This window comes from Ursus maritimus, unplaced genomic scaffold (genome assembly GCF_017311325.1).
Source record: "Ursus maritimus isolate PB19 unplaced genomic scaffold, ASM1731132v1 scaffold_5, whole genome shotgun sequence".
Taxonomy (NCBI): Eukaryota; Metazoa; Chordata; class Mammalia; order Carnivora; family Ursidae; genus Ursus; species Ursus maritimus.
In genome coordinates this window covers 30,270,541-30,292,145 of record NW_024426663.1, presented here as the reverse complement: position 1 = coordinate 30,292,145, position 21,605 = coordinate 30,270,541, and the positions used below count along the sequence as shown (strand labels likewise).

Sequence of the window (21,605 nt, the reverse complement as noted above, 5' to 3'; positions counted from 1 at the left end):
ATCCAGATACAATTTCATCTCAAGATATTTCAGTATGTATTCATACAAGGTGAAGATCTCTTTATTAAACATAACCACATAACCACTTAAAAAATAATTTCTTAATATAATCAAATATTCAGTCAGTGTTCAGATTTCTGTCTCATGAGCGTCACAAGTACTATTTTTTTAATAAAAATTTTTTAAAGTTTCTATTTATTAGAGAGGGTGTGCATGGGGGAGGGGGAGGGGCAGAGAGAGAGAGAGGGGGGCAGAGAAAAATCTCAAGTAGACTGGGCTCCACCCCATGACTCTGAGATCCTGATCTGAGCCTAAATCAAGAGTTGGATGCTCAACCGACTGAGCTACTCAGGCACCCCCACCTCAAGAAAAAATTTTTTAAGTAAGCCCTACACCCAGTGTGGGGCTTGAACTTATTACTCTGACATCAAGACACCATGCTCTACTGACTGAGTCGGCCAGGTGCCTCTCTAAGTACTATTTTAATAGTTGTTTGAATCAGGATCCAAATAAGGCCGACCACACATTACATAGATTAATAGGTCTTTTAAAGTCTTTAATCTGAGAGTCCCTCCTCTACACCTCATTATCTCTTATTTTTGCTTTGTAATTTGTATTTTGAAGAAATTAGATCCTTGCTCCTGTAGCAGGGTTTCCACATTCTGGATTTTGCTGGCTCCAGTCGTGCCGTATTTAATATGTCCTGTTGTCTCCTTTATGTCCATTAACTTGGCAGTTGGATCCAGGTGCTTTGCCGTGTGGAGCTGGCATAGTTTGGTCTGGGTGGATCACAGCATGTAAACTCAGTCAGGGCCTCAGAGGTACAGTGTGGTATAACGGTGAGAAAAGTGGATTCTAGAAACAGACCGCTAGGTGTTGAATCCTGACTCCTGCCTAACAATTGTTTAGCCTTGGGGAAGTTACTCAGTTTCTTCGCGCATCGGTTTATGGATCTGTACAGCGATGATCTGGTAATAGTCACCCCCTCGCGAGGTTGTTGTGAAAGTGAAGTGAGTTAATACACTGAAGTGCTGGAAGCAATGTCGGACGCACGATAGGCGCCCTAGGAAGAGCACGGACTGGGATTAAGGGAGTTCATTGTGTAGGGCTGTGCCCCTGGAGCAGCCCGGCTGGTGCTGCTGTCCTTGGCTGGCTTGGGCAGGACTGGAGCAGGTGCTAAAGAAATGGGCGGGAGGGCTCTGGATTCTGCCTTGTCTCCTTCAGCCCCTTCGCTGAGCTTCTTGATCTGTCTCAGGGCTGTTGAGCACGTGCTGTATGTCAGGGCTATGCCAGGGACTGTGGGAGCTAGAAAAAAATTAGGACACAATCCCACGATTAAAGAAACCTATAATCTCATACAGGGACCCTTGCCATTTTGGGTCTGGGGAGAGTTCCACGGACATCGCATCTGTCTATAAGAAATGGCCTCTTGAGGTGCCTCAGAATTGGTCGCTCTGCTAACTGGTTTTGAAAAACCTGGGTAAGTGGTTCATGAAGTCAGGGTAGAGGGTCGTGACTGGCTTTTTATAAGGATGAAATAAAATATAATAGAAAGTATTAGAGTGCAGCCCATGTAGTAAGGGTAATTGTTTTGTGAAAATTTTTCCATTATGGATAATACGTGTTAAAACTGGGTGTTTCTTACTGTGGGTTTTAGTCAGGTATTGGAGGACCACTGTAATATGTAGCAATATTTTATTATTTTTAATTTTAAAAGAATCCATATTCTTTTTAAAACATCATAAAAGAAATAAGCTAGAACAAGAGATGCGTGTATCCTAAGTGTTCAGTCTCCTGTGGCTGCCGTCATGATCGGTGCAAGCAGGTGGCTTTCAGCAACAGAAGTGGATTCACTCACAGTTCTGGGGGGCAAAAGTCTGAAATCAAGGCGTCAGCATGCCTGAAGACTGTCGGTGAGAATCTCTTCCTGGTTCCCACTGCTTCTTGTGGTTGTCGGTGTTCCCTGGCTTATTCCTCAGCGTCGTTCCAACCTCTCCCTCCATTTTCATAGTGTTTCTCCTTTCCGTCTTCTCTTCTGTTTCTCTCAAGTCTCCCTCTGCCTTTGTCTTATAAAGCCTCTTGTCATTGGATTTAGGGCCCACCTGGATAATCCAGAATGATCTTCTCATCTCAGGATCCCTAATTACATCCACAAAGGTCCTTTTTTCTTTTTAAGGATTTATGTGTGCATGCACAAACACACACACACACGCACACACACACATACACATGAGTGCACAAGCAGGGAGAGAGGCAGAGGGAGAGGGGGAGAGAGAATATCTCAAGCAGACTCCCCACTGAGCACAGAGCCTGATGTGGGACTCGATCTTATGACCCTGAGATCATGACCTGAGTCAAAATCAAGAGTTAGATGTTCAACTGACTGAGCCACCAAGTACCCCCAAAAGATCCATCCATTCTTCCTTCCTTCCTTCTTTTCTTTCTTTTTTTAAAGATGCCATTTATGTATTTGAGAGAGATAGGACAGACAGAGCACAAGTAGGGGGAGGAGCAGAGGGAGAGGGAGAAGCAGACTCCCCGCTGACCAGGGAGCCCCATGTGGGACTTGATCCCAGGACCCTGTGATCATGACCCAAGCCGAAGGCAGATGCTTAACGACTAAGCCACCCAGGCGTTAAAAGATCCTTTTTCTAAATAAGGTAATGATCACAGATCCTGGGGATTGGGACATGGGCGTCTCATTTTGGAGGTTACCTTTCAATCTACTGCACTGAACAAAAAGTGAAATAATGACTTCCATACCCTTTACTCCTCCACTGCTAGTTCTTAACAGGGAAACCTCACCAGAAGTGAACAATCCTGCTGAACATGGGTGCAAACCTAGGAGAGGAAAAAGGAATGACTAAGCATAAAAATTTTCAAACAAACTTGTGAATAGTTTAACTTCCTCGCTGACATATTGTGATGCAATTTGCTATATTTTCTTCGTATGGTGAAGACCTACTGTTTCTCAGAATTAGTGTCATCAAGTTGTCCCTCATTTTCTTCTTTATTTGATTTGGTTTGGTTTTTAAAGAAGGGAGTGTTTAAAGATTTTATTTATTTGAGAGAGAGATAGAGTGTGTGCGCCATCTGCACGCACGCAGGAGCAGGAGGGAGGGGCAAAGGGAGGGGGAGAAGCAGACTCCCTGCTGAGCGGGGAGCCACACACGGGGCTTGATCCCAGGACCTCGAGCTCAGGACCTGAACCAAAGGCAGATGCTTAGCTGACTGAGCCACCCATGCGCCCTCCCTCATTTTCTTCTGCAGCTCCGTGAACACTTGGTTAGGCAGGATGTAGCCTGCGTATGCCATTTGTGTATGGTTTCTAAAGTTTAATGCAAATATGGGAATGACAGCACAAATTGTTACGCTTGCCATGGTACTTGCTTGGAAGTCAGCACAAATTTTTCTGAACACAAATAGTGCGCTGACCCATTCAGCGACCGTGAGGTCAGAAGACTTGCCTGCCAGCTGGCCTCCGTAGGAAGGCTTCCAGGAGGCCACACAGAAGCAAGGGAATCCCTGCCCATGGCTTGCGCTGTCCTTGTGAGTGGAGAGGGCCTGTCCCTTGTGTTTCTGGAAATCTCCCTCTGTCAGACTTTGGGAGAGGGAATGACAGGCAAGGCTGGATCCTGTCTCACAGCCGGAATGAGATAGATGGCCATTGTAACAACAGTTATGAACTAATAACTGTGGGTCGTTTGTAAAAATAAACTGAGATACTGTCAGTTTTTTGGGTCCTAGAAATCAATGTTGTATTTCACATATACCCCACAACTTTCCGGAAAAAAACCCTGTAAAACACAAAGAAACAAAACCCAATAATCCCATCACCCAAAGAAAGCAATTGTAAGCCTTTTGTATACTTCCTCTGTCTTTGCCTAAAGTATTTTTATTTAAAGATTTTATTTATTTATTTGAGAGAGAGAGGGAGAGCACGTGCACGTGGATGGGGGCAAAAAAGAGAGGGAGGAGAGGGAAAGAATCTCAAGCGAACTCCACACTGAGCATGGAGCGAGGCAGGGCTCAGTGTCACAACCCTGAGATCATGACCTCAGCTGCAACCAAGAGTTGGACACCTAACCACCTGAGCCACCCAGAAGCCCCTAAAGTACTTTTATTTAAACAATGACTGCTGAAAGATTGATCTCTGTAATGACACTTGTCTGCCTTGCCTTTTTTGCATAGGAACCAATAGAACCTCTAAAGGAAGAAGTCTCATTGGTAAGGTTGACAGCTCATCTCATGTCACTGGGAAAGGAGTTACAGTGGAAACAGGCTTTTCTGTGGATGACTTTTCTGCCTCCATCCTCACTGGAAGACTGACTACTGTCTTTCTTCCAATTGTCTACACAATTGTATTTGTGATTGGTTTGCCAAGCAATGGCATGGCCCTGTGGGTCTTTCTTTTCCGAACAAAGAAGAAGCACCCTGCTGTGATTTACATGGCCAATCTAGCCTTGGCAGACCTCCTCTCTGTGATCTGGTTCCCTTTGAAGATTGCTTATCACATACATGGCAATAACTGGATTTATGGGGAAGCTCTTTGCAAAGTCCTCATTGGCTTTTTCTATGGCAACATGTACTGTTCCATTCTCTTCATGACCTGCCTCAGTGTTCAGAGGTATTGGGTCATCGTGAATCCATTGGTGCACCCCAAGAAGAAGGCAAACATTGCCTTTGGAGTCTCACTGGGGATATGGCTGCTGATTCTGCTGGTTACCATCCCCTTGTATGTCATGAAGCAGACTGTGTACATTCCAGCCCTTAACATCACAACCTGCCACGACGTTTTGCCTGAGAAGCTGCTGGTAGGGGACATGTTCAATTATTTCCTCTCTCTGGCCATCGGAGTCTTTCTGTTCCCAGCCTTCCTCACAGCCTCGGCCTATGTGCTAATGATCAGAACTCTCCGATCTTCTGCTATGGATGAAAACTCGGAAAAGAAGAGGCAGAGAGCCATCAAACTCATTGTCACCGTCCTGGCCACGTACCTGATCTGCTTCACGCCTAGTAACCTTCTGCTTGTGGTACATTATTTCCTGATTAAAACCAGGAGCCAGAGCCACGTGTACGCCCTGTACGTTGCAGCCCTGTGCCTCTCCACCCTCAACAGCTGCATTGACCCCTTCGTCTATTACTTTGTTTCTCAAGACTTCAGGGATCATGTGAAGAACGCTCTCCTTTGTCGAAGTGTGCGTACCGTACAGCAGATGCAGATATCCCTCACATCAAAGAAGTTCTCCAGGAAATCCAGCTCTTACTCTTCAAGTTCAACCAGCGTTAAAACCTCTTACTGAGGTTTTCAGCATCTCCGTTGGTGGTTTTACAGGAGGATTTGGAGCCTGCTTAATGTTACAGGCATGTTTCTGTTGTTCCCTGACCGCATGGGTCTCACCACGTACCATGTGTATGTAGCACCCCTCAGGATTGCTGGAAGCTTCCCTGTTGGCATGAGGAAAGTCCCCCAAATGAACACAGGTGTCAGCTGTAGAATTCCTCTACTCATGTGCTCCCAGAAATGGAACTAACAGAAGCAGACTTTTCAGAAGGCGGTGAAAAACAGCACCTCAGTGACCGGTAAGAACTAGTGTTGGCATGAAGACACGGTTCTTAGCTGAAACTACTTTTCTTTTACGTCCGGGCTCTCTTACAGCCATGGTAGAGCTCCAGTGTCCTCAGAGATGATCAGACCCGTGGACGGACTGGACAGCTGAGGAAAGTAACGAGGTGAAGAAGGTCGCGGAGTCAGGGTCGCTTCCATTCCAACCAGGGACAGCCGCTTAGGATTGAACCTTAGACTTAGACTGTTCAGTGGGGTTCTCCTACCACCTCCTTGTGGATCTTGTGTAAAAATGCAGGTTTGTCAGCTCAGGAATGAGAGAGCTCAGGGTCTGAGTCAGGAACCTGCATTTTATCAAGCATCTGCTGCGGGTGCTCGTAAACACCCAGGCTTGAGAACCACTGGTCTGGGTGCTAGGGAAGAAGCCAGCTGCTGCATGTCTCTTTTACGTACAGCTTGTAATGAGATCCGCTTGTTGTCTCATTAGGACTTTCAGTTACTTCTCAGCCCTTTGAGCTTTTGTCTCTGTCCTTCTCACTACAAGGAATATACACTGAAGATTTTAAATATGGAAATACAAAGGTTGTGTAACTTTGTACTGACTCAGACTCTTCGGGTAGTCTGAGTCATAGATGTTTCAAAGCAAGAGGGGTATTTATTTACCACTTAGTATTTTCCAAAATTATAGTTGGATTATTTATTGTCATTTTTTTTCACTTGCCACAATATGAAATTGTAATGCCTTCACTGGATTTGAACTACATCTGTTTGGAAAAGAATGTTAAAGAGATGTGATTTATAATATATTTAGGGGATACTTATTCCAGACTGAATTTACATAACTTGTATTTGTGATACTTTTGTAATAGTTTTATTGTAACGATTGATTTATAAATAACACACGACCCTTTTTTTTTTTTTTAAACAACTTATTTTTTCGTTGTGTGTTTTGGTGGGTTTTTTTGAGGGAGGGTGTGGGGAAAGGGAAGCCCCAGCATCACTCCTATAAAAAGAAATGCGATGCTCACACCATATTTCTTAGATACATAAGGCAGGCAGTACATATTGCTTGATGACAGTTGTTTTCACTTAACATTTTAGCATTTCTTCCATTCTGTATCTACGTGTTGACCTCCATTTTTAATGGATATAGACTTTAATTTGGGGATCTATTGTGATGTCTTTAGTCATTTCCCTAGCAATGTCTCCTGAAGTCTCTCTTTCTGTTTTTGTTGTTGTTGTCATTAAAACGGTGCTGCATTGGACTGTGTAGACATCTTTGCGAGTGTTTATTTACCTAGGATAAGTTTGTGGAAGTAGAATGACCAGGTCAAAAGTCAGATGACCATTTTAAATTTTGGTAACTCTTGCCAAATTGCCTTCAATAATTTATCTTTTAACCAGAATAGTACATTTGCACTTGTTTCCTGAAATGTTTATCCACATTTGATCTGTCTTTTGAAATTTCGCTAATCTGACTAGAAACAAAATCTTACTGTTCTAATTTGTACTGAAGCAGCATAGCCGAGTGGCTAAGAGTGCGGCTCCTGAGCTGGCAGGCGAGGCTGACCTCTGACCCCATCATATCTTGTTTTGTGAGCTAAGGGAAGATCCTTCCCTGTGCCTTAGTTTCTTATCTGTAAAATGAGGATAATGATATTTTCCTTATAGAGTTACGTAATGTTCGGCACACGTGTGCACTCATAAATATCACGGAGCACTGCGACTGTTACTCTCTGACTAATGAGATTTCCTTTCTGCTCCACCCCCTTTCCCCTTCAGTGCCAGTTTATACCTTGCCTTCCCCTCACTCTCTGCTTTGAGTCTCATAGCAGGCTTAGGTTGTCTTCATTTTACAGGTAAGAAAGCAAAAGATGGTGGGCACAGAAGAAAAGGAGGCAGAAGCAGATGGCTCACAGGGGCCCTGCAGGTGGTGTATGGACTGATCCAATGAAAAAACTTACTTTGGTATTTGCCATTTCTTCATTAGTCATTTTTATAATACTGGTTTTTTTATAATACAGCATTTTATAAATGCTGGTATATTAAACTGAACAAGAACATATGACATGAAAATTTTCTTTCCTACCTATGCCCGTTCTCATCTCCCAAAGGAAACAAATTTTTATAATAACTTATCTATAAAATATATACGTATATTATACTCTCGAGATAAATACATGAATATATACATGTACACACATATGTTAACTTATAAATCCATTAATGTGGATCTTCTTCATTATTTTTTAAATGTTTTTTTAAAGATTTTATTTATTTTAGAGAAAGCATGCAAAAGTTGGGGGAGGGGCAGAGGGAGAGAGAGAATCTTAAGCAGACTTTCACTGAGTGCAGAGCCCCACTCGGGGCTCAGTCTCAGAATCCTGAGATCATGACCTGAGCTGAAATCAAGAGTCGGATGCTTAACCAACTGAGTCACCCAGGGGCCCCTTCCCCATTTTTAGTGACCAGGTCGTAGTCCGTGTATGGATCATCATCATTTAGTTCCCTGAGGAAGAGGGTTGTTGTTGTTGATGTTGGCTCATTTTTCATCAAACTTTTCCTTTTTAAGATTGACTGATTTATTTGAGAGAGAGTGTGCACGTGCTTGCGAGCAAGCGGGGGGAGGGGCAGAGGGAGAGGGAGAAAGCATCCGGAAGCAGACTCCCCCTGGGCACAGAGCTCGATCCCATGGCCCATGAGACCACGACCTGAGTCGAAACCAAGAGTTGGACCCTTAACTGACTGGCCCACCCAGGCACCAGTGGGGTCCAAATTTTTTAAGGTGATCTGCAAATTTGAATATTTTGCACTCCACTGGCTCCACTCAAGAGAGGGCCTTCTTAATTTGAACGCGAATGTGGATTTGTGCCGGCACTAACGCTAAACCGCCTGGTTTGGAGTTGTTTTGTGGATATTTCCGGGGTGTCACTTCTGTTTGTAGCAGCAGTTTCAGACTAATTTCCTGGTTATCAAGATCTCATAAATCCTGGGGCTGTAATCTCATCAGTATGCATAGTTGAATGATTACAGTTTCTTCCTGGAATTGGAACTCACTGGAGGCCCTTGGGAGAATTGGACTATGCTACAGAATCAAAGGTAAAGTGCGTCCCCGCCCCCCCCCAGTCTCACTGATTAAAATTAGGTTTCTGCGCTGCAGAGTTGGGATGTGTTCTTTACGAGAGAAGTTCCTGATTCCAGTAGTCAGAGGCATGTGTCATCCAGCCCCAGTTCTGAAAGAAAAAAACAGACGCTGACAGATCAAGTCCCACATTTTTTTTAAGCCTAGGGACTTCACTGAGATGGTGTCTCTCTCTAAATGGAAGTGATAGGAGTCACTCATACCACACCTGTCTTTATGAAGGAGAGTCTGAGCTGGCTCGGGTGTGAGCTACTCTTGCCCCAACCAGTTGGTCATCCGGAGGAATATTTCCCAGGCTCTGTCTTTATTGGTGAGAAATGAGGCACAACTAGAGTTGTGAGCCATCCCCTCCTGCAGAAACCACTGTCCCCGCCTGCAGGCTCCAGGGTGAGCTCCAGGGAAGCCGTCAGCACCCAGCAGCAGTGTGAGTGGTTTGTTTCTCCATGCCACAAACAGTTACTGCAACATTATTGCTTATTACATGCGAATAATCACGTGAGGATTCCTGTGTTAGCAGTAGTCACGGGTCGATGTTCTCAGTGAAATGCAGTGATACTAAACACAACACCAGTCCTCCAGTACTTGGGCTACCGGAAAGCCTTTAAAGAGTATCAGCCTATTCCAAAATCAGATCTTGAGAGTCGGAGAAAGTCAAGGAAAACATGAAAGACAAGAAGGCTTGGGAAAGGCCATCGTTATGGTTTATCCCTCTGAACACTGTTTTGCTCAAATATTTTCCTTTTAAGATTTTATTTATTCGAGAGAAAGCGTGAGTGGGGAGGGGCTAAGGGAGAGGGAGAAAGAATCTGAAGCAGATTCCATACCGAGCATAGAGCCTGACGTGGGGCTCGATCCTACAACTGTGAGATCATGACCTGAGCCGAAACCAAGAGTCAGACGCTCAACCAACTGAGCCACCCAGGTGCCCCTTGCTTAAACATTTTAAAAAGTAAACTTGTAAAAATTGTAAAAGTAGTAAGTGGTCTAGTAAGTAAATATGAGAATATAAAAGGCTACAGCGCATATTCCCTCCCTACCCACTTTATCAGAACCCAGTTACTCCCTTTGTGTACATGTATAAGCATGCATACCAATATGATTTTTAAGTAAAAGAGTTTTATTATACTATATATTAAGTATGTATATATATATATAAATATAAATATATATATATATATATATATATAGTACGTGTGTGTGTGTGTGTAAGTATATATAAAGTAACTTACCCAAAACTTAGAGGCTTAAAACAATAAAAATTTACTAAATATGCACAGTTTCTGCGGGTCATGAATTCAGGAGTAGTTAGCCAGAAGGTTCTGGCTTGGGATCTCATGAGGCTACCGTCATTAGAAGGCTTAACTGGGGTTAGAGAATCGGCTTCCAGTGTGGTTCCCTCACAGAGCTCACAAGTTGATGCCAGCTTTTGGTGGGAAGTCTCCATTCCTCTCCATGTGCACCTGCCCACAGGTCTGCTTGAATGACCATATAACACGAAGATTGGCTTCCCCCAAAACGAGTGCTCCAAGAGAACGAGTGGGAAGCTGCAATGTCTTTTAGAACCTAGCCTCAGAAACCACACACAATCTTCGGCAGCATACTCTGTCACACAGACTGGCTCCAGTTCGATGTAGAAGGTGACCACATAAAAGCATAATTACCAGCAGGCAAGGACCATCGGGAGCCATCCTGGAGGCTGGCTACCACACTGTATCTAAACACATCTTGGACGTTATTTCCATATCAGCATTTATAGATCGACCTCACTATTTTAGGTTTTGTTTGTTTAGGTAGGCTCCATGCCCAACATGGGGCTTGAACTCATGACCTTGAGATTAAGCAAAATGATCTCTGACTGAGCCAGCCAGGTGCCCCTGACTTCATTATTTTAAATAGTTGTACTGTTGTATACCTATACTGTAAGGAATCCTCTAGCTTTTCAGTAGTTTCCGGTTTCTTTGCTATACTTGTATTGCTATGCAAGCGATCTTTGAATATCTTTCTATATTTTCGAATACTTGTTCGTTCAATAGTCTTCTGTGCACTGTGTGCCAAGTCATGTTCAGGGCAGTGAAGGATACTGTGGAGAACAAAATAGGTACGAACCCTTTTCCTGTGGAGTGCACTTTTTAATTGGAGAGAGCTTGAAATTAAGAAAAATATCTAATACTGGCAAAATCTAGGAGATGCTAAATGCTAAGAGAATTTTGTATTAGGAGGTCAGGGACAGTTTCTAAGGAGGTGAAACTTAAGTTGCAACATTAGGACGAGAAAGAGCCAGCCATGAGAGGATCCCAAGCAAGGGCTTTATGCGGGTAGGTGAGGGGGAGAAGAGAATGTGATCTGGTAGTTTGGAGAGAGGCAGGCGCGAGATCATTGAAAGGGTTTGGAAGGGAGTAAGGAGTTTGACTTTGATTCAAGGTAGGGTGCCAGAGGGTTGTTTTACTGGTAATTTGAAAAGTTACTATAGAACATGGATCATAGAAGGGCAAGAGGGGAAATAAAAACAGTGAGGAAATTCCAGCAATCCAACCAAGAGATGATGTTGGCTTGAATTAGGGTGAAGATAGAGATGGAGAGACGGGAACTTAATTTGGACTGTTTTAGATGAAAAGTTGACGGTTGTGAGGAAAAGAATTGAGGAATTGAAGACCATGCCTAGATTTTTTCTTGATGGATGACGGTGAAATAATGAGGAGTAAGCAAGTTGGGGGGTGAAAGTCAAGAGTACTATTTGGCCGTGGCATCTTTTCTTTTTTAAATAAAGATATTTATTTATTTGAGAGCATGCAAGAGAACATGAGAGGGGGGAGGGCCAGAGGCAGAGGGAGAACACCCCCCACTGAGCAGGGAGTCTGATGCTGGGAGCCTGATGCGGCACTCGATTCCAGGACCCTGGGATCATGACCTGAGCCAAAGGCAGACACTTAACCAACTGAGCCACCCAGGCGCCCCAGCCATGGCATCTTGAGTTTGAGATACCTGTTAACACAGCCATCTAGAACTATTGAGTAGGACATTTGGATATCTGAATCTGGATTTTTTTTTCTTTTAATCAGGGCTGGAGATAAACGTTTGAGTCTTTGCCATATCATTAGCATTTTTATTTCTCTTTTCTTTATTTAAGCTCTACTCCCAAAGTGGGGCTCGAACTCATGACCCTAACATCAGGAGTCGCACACTCTACCAACTAAGCCAGCCATCCACCCCACTAGCTTTTTAAAGCAAAGGACTTGGCGAGATGCCCTAGGGGAGAGAATATAGAGAAATGGCTTAAGTTGGAGGACTTTGGCACTTACCTCTTTTTTTTTTTCTTCTGAGATTTGTGTGCGTGTGTGTGCACACACACAAAAAGGTGATTTTATTAAAGTATGGGGACAGAACCGGTGGGCAAAAAGGGCTGCTGCACCTTTTACAAAAGATTTTATTTTTAAGTAATCTCTACACCCAACATGGGGCTTGAACTCACAACCTCAAGATCAAGAGTCACATGCTGTACTGACTGAGCCAGCCAGGCGCCCCTGGCACTTGGCTTTTGAGCAGAAAAAGAACCAGTTAAAGAGACTGAACAGGACTGGTCACTGGGGAAGGAAGAAAGTCCAAAGAAGGGAAGCGGAGGATGTCCAGGAGAGAGTGGTGAACGACGTGGAATAAAAGATAAGAACAGAGAAGTGACCCAGTGCATCTTACTGCATGGAGAGCACTGGCGACCTTGACGAGATCCCCAGGCGCTGGGAATCACATGGTGGGAATAGGAAGCCACAACGGGTGTGTTCAAGAAAGAAGGAGAAGTACGGAAATGGACACAGTCATGACAGAGGATCTCATATAGCAAGTTTAATTGCGAAAGGGAGCGGAGGATTGTGGGACAGGGCAAGCAATGAGAGCGATTCTGTTATCTTTAGAATATGCTAATGAGTGTGATTCAGGAGAGAGGGAACTGTTGAGGGTGGAGCGTCTTTGGATATACTGTATTACTAGAAATATAATTTTTTTTTTGAAATAGAATTTCTTGGTCAAAGGGTATGTGTAATTTTGATCACGATAAATTACCCTCTGGAGATGTTGCGTCAATTTACACTCGTCAACAGTGTGTGCGTGTCTATTTACCCGCTCTGCTGTAAACACCTTTTTCCCAGTCTTAAATATTGGCCAAACTGAGCGTCTTGGAAGAAATGAAGCTGTGTCTTTCCTCCTTTATTTACTTTATATGTTCCTCCCACTCCTTCTCACCAATAAGGCAGTGACCTTTGAAAGGTTCTGGCAGGGGAGGAGGTGTGTGTGTGTGGAATTTGGTCCCATTTCTCTTTGTATTATCTCTGAGAGGAAATCTAAATTGCTTTTCCGGGTGGGCTGCAGAAAATTTCTGTTCTCTTTCAAATGTCATTTATTCTGGAAAGTTTTCTATCATTCTTTTATGGAGAATGTGAGAGCGTGGTCTTGGTCACCACAGCTGATACCTAAGAGCTTGGACTCAGAGCCTGGGCCCTGGCCAGCTCACCTGCAGATGAAGGATTAATTCTCAACTTTGCTGCAACTTGGCTCAGTTCCAAGTTCCTCACCCCAGTTTCACCGTGTAGCCTGGGGTGAATGACTTCAGTACACAAAAGAGTTTAATTATAGCTTCTATGTAGCACTGGGTAGACTTAATTACTTAATCAGGAGAAAGCAGTTGTAGCCAAGCCTTGTGTTCTGAGTTCTTTCAGAAGCCACTTGGGCACCTGGAGGGGGCTGTGTCTTGTTCTTATCGTTGACAGATTTTCCCTCCAAAGATTTTTGTAGATGGGAGACTTTGTTAAAAGTATAACTGCTTTATCAGAATTTGTGGTTAAAAAAAAAATTGCAGGGCAACGAGGAAAACAGTATTTTTCAATAATGGGTGTTAATTAAAACTAGAATCCTTTTTTCTTCTCTTTTTACTTCTTAAAAACTTAATTATGGAGGATTTTGTACCCTCACAGATGGTGTATTGTTTAAGGAAGTGCCATGTGTCCATCACTCAGTCCTAACAACCATTAACTATTGTTAAATTCTACTCCATTCACCTCCCCATCTCATTTATTCTGAAGCAAATCCTGGAAGTCATTTTATTTCACTTATAAATGTTTCAGTGCTCTAAAAGATAATTTAAAAATCATGCCTTACAAAAGGCAATTTCTTATAACGAGCACCCTGTCAGCGTTCAAATTTCCACTTGTCTCAAATATTCTAACTGGTTTCTTTTTTTAGTTTTTTAAATAATTGGAATCCAAATAAAGCTCACATTGCAATTGGTTAATGTCTTTTAAGTCTCTTAATTTCTCTTTTTTCCCCCTTGCAATGTATTTGTGGAGGAAAACAGGCTGTTTGCAGTTGTTCCCACTCTGGATTTTGCTAATAGAAAAAGCATGCTACGGGGATTAAAGGGCCCTGTTGACCCAAGAACTCTGATTATGTATCTGTTCATTTCGCACTTATGGGGAGCAGCTAAGAACAGTAAAAGTCTTATGGCTTTGCTGCCTCATGGTGATGTTAATATGCTTCTAAAGATAGGGAAAAACAGAGAACAGGACCCCCCCACCCCCACCCGCCCAGCCACCATCTGGATCTGGCTGGCTGAGCCTAAGAATTCCACTCTGACAGGATTTATCATGACCTGGCAATGTGGACATTTCGCATGTGCCTCTCGCTCCTACACATTCGTTCTGATCTCCCTAGAATGCCCGTCATTCTATAATTCTACAGTTTGCATACTCTAAACTTCCCTTTCTCCATCCCTTCCTTCTTTCCTTTCTCCCTTCCTTCCTCCCTCCCTCCTTCCCTTCTTTCCTTTTTTGCTGTTTTAACTTAAGAAAATTTATTACAAAAGGAATAGAGAAATCTCACAGTTATAAAACCACAAATAAATGAAACTAGGAGACATGAAAGACACCATTATGAAGTCAGAAATATTCCTAAAATCTCAGATTCTCAGTGCTTTTGATCTTGGTTTGGTCCTGAATGATCTTGTTTGGTTATTGTAGTCAGATTTGGAGAATCCTTTCATGGCCTCAGTAGTTGGGCTCTCGGGGCAGAATTTCAGTAGAAGGGGAGAATCCATATCCTCCATAGCACCGTGGGCGGCAGCACCCCTGTCTGTAGCCTCAGCCACAGCCATAGCACAGGCCTCCATCGTCGTCACGGTGTCAGGGGTGTTGAGTTGGGTTGGTTATTCAAAGCAAGATCCTGAGTGTGAATGTCAGCATGTGTCGAGGGATGCTTGTATACCTTGGTCAGAGCATGTGATAAATCACGTGTATGCCTTTTTGTGTCATTTTTTAATTACCTACTTGACACAACTCATTCATTCATTGTCCCCTGACACAGGGTAGATCCTCTTAATTTTCGTTTTCAGGTGGGATAGAATAGTTATTTCAGAAAGAGAAACATTCCAGTCTTCAGAACCTATGATGGAGTTCCTTCCTTCGAGACGGTGTTGTGTGTTTTGGACATTTCCTGAGCTGTGTCTGCCCCTCTGTCTCCTTTGGAGCAGTGGTTCTCTAGGCCAGGAGAGATCTTAAGCCCAGCACTGATGGTCTATGCAGTCCCCGCGTGCTGGCCGCCCCAAGGAGGGGCACACAGGGCTGCTGTGTCTTCTGGGGAGTGGCACCTGGGAAGACATGACAAGACATGTCTGGGAAGACATGAGATTAAGTTCAGTCTCTTGACCAGATCTAGGGAGCCCAAGCTGTACCTCGAAGGTACTTCTGGATCCTTCAGCCTAGACAGGAACAGGAAACCCTGAAGCTTTCAAGGTGAGGTGAGAGTCAAGCAGGAACCAGGATGGTCACAGGAGCCGGGAAAGAAACTAACTGCATTGCAGGGCAAGGGGCCTGTCAGAACCCCAGGGCTCTGAGCCTCCATCAGGCTGTTCATGGGCTGGCTCGTTGTGTGTTTGTGTGTGTGTTTCTTTGTGGCCAAGGTAAAGGCACCTTTTAGAGAGGCTGCCCCACGGGAACCGCTTTCTGCACCTGTTTGTACTCCCCAACCCTACTCTCTGTGGCCCCAAGCCCTCCTCCCTCAAACGCAACTACTAGATTTAGAAGCAAGAGTCTTCCCTTTTTTTTCTTTTGACCTTCCAGTTGCCTTCTGGGGAGATGAGGTAAGGAGAACGCTCTTATCTAAATTTCGGGGGGTGGAGTTTGGAGCAGTCTTCCTTCCGCGCTGGGGCAGTGAGGAGCTCTGGCTGGGAATCGCTCAGATGCAGGGCGTGGCAGGCATGTTCCTTATCGCCAAGGAAAGCAGGAATTGCTGTAATTTATGACTTGGAGCCCATCAATCTCTGAGTAAACAGAGAGGGAGGGCGCGGAGCCTCTCAAGAAACAGTTTGAGATAGATTCCTCCCAACCGTGTGCGCGCCCCCTAGTGGCGAAGATGAAGTTCTTCTGGAGCCGGATGCCCTGGGTTGAAATCCTCACTTCGCCACTGCGATGACTTTGGGAAAGCTCTGTAACCTCTTGGTGCCTTTGCTTAAAGAGCTGTAAACCAGGGCCAGTTATTCCTGTTAAGATTTTTGAGGATGATGGGGCACCTGGCTGGCTCAGTTGGTGGAGCGTGGGATTCTTGATCTTGGCTGGTGAGTTTGAGCCCCAAGTAGGGCGTAGAGCTTACTTAAAAAAAATTTTTTTTTTCGAGGATGAAGTGAGTACATTTAAACTGCCTAGAACAGTGCTTGGTCAGAGTATCTGTTCATTCATGTTAGTTCCTATTATTATCCTCTAATCTACTTCCTGTGCATTGATAGAGGAAAGCCTGAGGCCGTGCAGGAGCTGTGGGAGGGCTGGTTGAGTGTTCAGAGGAGCTGAGGGATGACAGGGAGGCTTCTGTGGGGCACTGATGCCTGAGCTGGGCAACTGAGGGTCCCAGGAGCAGTGTTCAGTGTGAGGCTGATGGAGCAGGTGAGACCGACAGAAGCACTTCAGGGAGCTTAGGTTTTGTTTGTTTGTTTTTTAACATTTTATTTATTTATTTCAGGGAGAAAGAGAGCACAAGCAGAGGGAGCTGCAGGCAGAGGGAGAAGCAGACTCCCCACTGAGCACAGAGCCTGATGTGGGGATCGATCCCAGGACCCTGGGATCATGACCTGAGCCAAAGGCAGACGCTTAACCAACTGAGCCACCCAGGCGCCCCAGGGAGCTTAGATTTAACTCAGAGACGGCAGGGACTGTCTTTGGGGTGAAGGTGGGGAGGTCAGGTGTGCACCCCGATAGCTGGGGGAGACTGATTTTGAAGAAGATCGAAGTGAGTGTAGAAGGTGAGTCCGCATCTCTTAGGGTCACTCCATCCAGATGCCACAAGGGCCTGTAGCACTGCCTAGTGTGAGAGAGGGGGTGGGAGACTGAGGGGGTAAACCTGGCACCTGGTCACAGGCGAGGAAGAGACCAGAAACAGCCTGACCCTCAGGTTTCTGACTTATGCAGTGAGGCGAGTGGGGGAATTGCTGTTGACAGCAAATCAAGGAGGGTCCCATATGGACTAGAGGGGTGAGGATGCCTTGGAGTGCAAATGACACAGTCTGGTGTGACTTGGGGCGGTGAGATGCTGATGGTGCAATGGAGGGGGGGTGTCCTGCAGTCTGTTTATTTATACTCTGCTCTGCCCCAGGCAGGATTTAAAGCAATACATAAGAATACAAAAAATAGAGTAAAAAATTGGAAATTAAGTAGGAGAGAAGAGGAAAAAACAAGACTGAAACGTAAAATGGGGAGGGGTGGAGTGAGATTAATACAAAATACACCGCAGAAAGCAGAAGTCGCAGCTGGCTGGGTTCAGCTGAACTCGACTGTTCGGATTGGCCTGCAGCTTTGTCTGTTTATTTTCGGTTCCATGTATTCGTTTGTTGTTTTGAATTGTAGTTAAAATCCAGGCATTCTCAAAAATTAGAATTCCTGGTTTTTTTCTGAAAGTAGTGGAAGTCCTGGGAGCTCTGGGCCATATTCTAGTCTGGCAGCAATCATCTGAATCCTCAGGTGCAGTCCCCGTTCCTAAGCGGGCGTGGCCATCCAATTGACCAGAGTCCCCTCTAGTCCCTTTGGCTCCCCAACTCTGAGGCAGAGTGTCATTCCCATTTATCATCATGGACCATTTCTCTGAACTCAGATCTCTCTCAACTGTGAGTCAAACAAAAATAAGTCAAGATTTTTTTTTTTTTCTTATTCTCTCTCTCTTTTGCCGTCTGCGTTAGCTGCCCGGCCATCGAGGCAGACCCTGCTCACTGTTTGTAACTGCTGTCAGTTCTGATGGGTACCTGTGTTGTACTTGTTCAGCCGTTCCCGCATAACCCCTGTGGTGGGTATTTGAGTTTATATAGGTGGTAAAGTCAGGTGTTTGGCCTCAGGGGCCCCCGATTTGACTCTAGTCCTTCTAACAGCTAAAGAAAAAGAGGACACCTTATCAGCCAGCCAATTCAATGTCCATAAGATAATTGCTTAGGCAGATCAGGACTGTCTCAACACAATGACCACATGGAAATTTCTCCCGAGAGTTTTTATAGAGAGGGAAGGATATGTTCAAACAACAGCCATCCCCCATTAGACTGGTGTAAGGCTAATTCTAGCAGCTTCCCTCAACATAGTCAAGTGGCAATTTCCCAAAACACCAAATTGCTTAAGCAATTTTGGGGGAGGGCCAGTCTGATACAGTTCAGAAACTTCTTTTTCTACTGTGTGGACTGAATATAGCGATAATTTTAGAAAATTTAGAAAGTCTGGAGACATGGATGGATTTCTCCAAATAATCTTCCACAGCTCATCCTAAGTTACAATGCCTGGACTTGAGATAGTCACTTTGTGACCGGGGACAAGTCAGGGATGAGAACCAGCACACAGAAGATGGTGAAGAGGACAAACAGAAGATTTTGGGTCCTTGCTGACATCGCTGAAACACTGAATCAACCCTTATGGTGTGAGATAACAAATGTCCTTATTAAGTTTTAAGTACTTTTGTTTTTCTAGTACTTGCTGACAAATGCATGCTAACTAGTATAGCCTATAACCAATTCAAGTCCAAAGAAGGAGCAATAAAATTCACAACCTAGAAGTGTAAGTAGGGGTGTAAGTATAAAAGGGATAGGTGTAGAGGCCAGCTTTTAGGCAAACAGGCTTGAGCAATGGAATGTAGAAGGTGCCAGGTCCACCTGGCGACCCAGCTCAAAATAGCCATAGGCCCTCAACTGACTAATGGGCTACTTACCCAGGCACACAGGCACAGTTCCAAAAAAGGGGAAAATTCTGTATGTCGCCATACCTCCTCATCTTCCCCATTTTTTTTTTATTTTATTTTTGTATTTGAGAGAGAACATGAGAAGGGGGAGGTCAAAGGGATAAGCAGACTCCCCACTGAGCAGGGAGCCCGATGCAGGACTCGATCCTGGGACTCCAGGATCATGACCTGAGCCAAAGGCAGTCACTTAACCAGCTGAGCCACCCAGGCGCCCCTCATCTTCCCCATTTAAGAACAGCCCTCAACCACTGCCTCATTGCAGACAGCCTCTCCTCAGCTTCTCCCTAGTGGTGTATTCAGTAAACTTCTCTTTTGTCTGTCTCAGGTGAATTCTTTCACCTTCTGTGCCATTGGTTTCTACCCAATGGTTGCCCCACATCTGAGGGCCCTGCCTCCGATTGAGAGATACCCCATTTAGGCACCACGATATACAAAATAGCTAGGCTATACAAAACACCAGCGTATCACAAGAAGTTGTAGGTCTGTATTGTAGGTGAATGCGAGTAAAATAGTATTGATATGATTCTCAGGGGTGTCGGGTCAGGGTTGAGGAAATAGACTTGGGAATTAAAATTTTAAAGTTTGAAGACAAAACCGTCACAGTAGTTAAAATTGCCTACATTGACCACATAGAGCAATGGAGAATGCTCACATTTAAAGGGCAGAAACTAGAAAGCAAGATTCATGCAGAGGAAAGGACATGGAGGAAGAAGAGTTAGAGGTGGGAGGGAAACCAGCATAATAAGAGATCATGGAAACAAAGAGAACAGAAGCTTCAGGAAGGTAGGAATAGGAAACAGTGTCAAATACAACCCACCCATATAGGATTTGCGTGTATCAAGTGAAATCTGGGCTTCCATATATTCATTCTCTCTCTGAAACAAATTCTGTACATGAAAATTTTCCTGATCCATGCCATTCTTGTTTTTAATAATCAAACCTAGAATCTTCTGCAGGAACTTTCTTACCAAGGTTTTTAGAAAAAATAAAAATTGTTTATAATAAACTGTAAGTCCATGAGCTCCTAGGAACATCTTTAGTTAAATTTGCCTGCCGTTTTCTTTAGCCAGTTTTTAAAAGGGCTCAGTGGAAGTTCTTATCTATCCAGGACTCGAAGCTGTGAAGATGTTGCTTGCTGAAGGATGGAATGGCCAGGACCAATTTCAATTTGTCAGTTACCTTCTGACAGGTACAAAGAGGGTGGAGCCTCTCTCTTGAAGCCATCAGAATGAAGTTCCAGAAGTATATGAAACTCAAGGGATTTCTGAGAGTCCTTCATTCCTTCTCAGTCTTCTGCCATCTTCTCTCGCCAGTCAAGTCATGGTCCGGACTGGCTCAGGGAACATCAGGCCAAGAGTAAGGTGAGGGGAAATGGCTGATCCATCTGCGATCCAATGTGCCGTCATCCAAGGACAGTGATAAGCAGGGTGGGGGCTAATCATTCTAGAATCTAAAACAATTTCTTCAGAATTGGTCTCTGAACTTTTATTTCAAAACTATAAGTTACATTTATAGGTAAGTATGGGAGTTTTTCAACTCACATTCCTTCACAGGGATGATACATAAGAAATTTTTTGGTAAGGTAGTAGACTCTAAAGAGAAATGTCTCAACTTGGTGGATACATAGAATATTTTAAAAATCTAGAGGAGTATTCAACTGTAACCAAATAGTTTGCTTTGGCTAAAGAAAAGGAAACATTAAAGTATATGGTGTCCCTATAATTGGGAGCCAAATCAAGGTAGGAGAAATCTCTCTTTTTTTTTTTTTTTTAAGATTTACTTATTTATTTATTAGAGAGAGAGAGCACAAGTGGGGTGGGGGTCAGGAGGAGAAGCAGACTCCCCGCGGAGCAGAGAACCCAATGTGGGACATGGTCCTGGGTCTCCAGGATCATGACCTGAGCCGAAGGCAGACGCTTACCGACTGAGCCACCCAGGCACCCAGAATATATCATTATTATATGCACTTGGGTACTCAGAGTTGACGAAGATTAGGCTATTTGAGCAACTTTTTCCACCACCAGTCTATTTCTGAGCTGCTGGGAAAAGGAGGAGTTCACGGCCTGAAAATGAGTAAATAACTTTCTTGGAGTCCAAGTCCTTTGGAGGCATATGTATTAAAGCTCAAAAGAGAAACAAATGATGCAGGACCTTCACACCCAGGACTCCATCCCGCTTTGCTTGAAAGTGAGGAGCCTTAGTCACAGGGAGGCAAACACCAAACTCCGGGCAATCTAGTGGTCTAGGAAGATGCAACCATAATGAGGCTCTGCAACTGTGCATAGGTTTGTAACTTCACCTGAACCTGGCAGATCCAGTCTATCCGGCCAGTTCTTTGTGGAGAGTCTGCCGCTTTCTGGACCAAGGGCAGGGCTCCCTGAAGATGTGATCAACTTAGCAGAAGTCTCTCTTTTACTTTTTTTATTTGTAAGTAATCTCTACACCCAATGTGAGTTCGAACTCACAGCCCGGAGATCAAGAGTCGTGTGCTGTCCTGACTGAGCCAGCCGGGCGCCCCCACAGCAGTGCCTTGAATGGGGGGATATCACTCAGGGTTCTTAATGGCAAGCAATGGAAGCCGAGCCTAGCTGCTGAAGCAGAAAAGGAACTCATTGAAATAAACATGAGTGGCTCTCAAGACTCTTGTGAGAGCTGTAG

The 21,605-nt window shown here is 44.3% G+C and overlaps 2 protein-coding genes across 7 annotated transcripts in view; both read left to right on the top strand.

The window, feature by feature from the left end:
* LOC103663553 (proteinase-activated receptor 2) overlaps positions 1-6,831 on the top strand; it is a 91,738-nt gene extending 84,907 nt beyond the window's left edge. For all 4 annotated transcript variants that reach the window (XM_040622162.1, XM_040622164.1, XM_008691269.1 and 1 more), the window contains one exon: positions 4,192-6,831. In XM_040622162.1, coding sequence (XP_040478096.1) covers positions 4,192-5,303 — 1,112 coding nt within the window. In that variant the 3' untranslated portion in view covers positions 5,304-6,831. The remainder of the gene's footprint in view (positions 1-4,191) is intronic.
* Positions 6,832-15,869: 9,038 nt separating this feature from the next.
* The window catches only part of LOC103663859 (corticotropin releasing hormone binding protein), a 60,177-nt gene continuing 54,441 nt past the window's right edge, over positions 15,870-21,605 (top strand). The window contains exons 1-2 of one of the 3 annotated variants that reach the window (XM_040622168.1): positions 15,870-16,302; positions 20,137-20,308. The gene's annotated coding sequence lies outside the window, so the exon portion shown is untranslated. Of the gene's footprint in view, positions 16,303-16,342; positions 16,981-20,136; positions 20,309-21,605 lie in introns of those variants that run through there. The other 2 variants (XM_040622167.1, XM_040622169.1) reach the window with 2 other exon arrangements.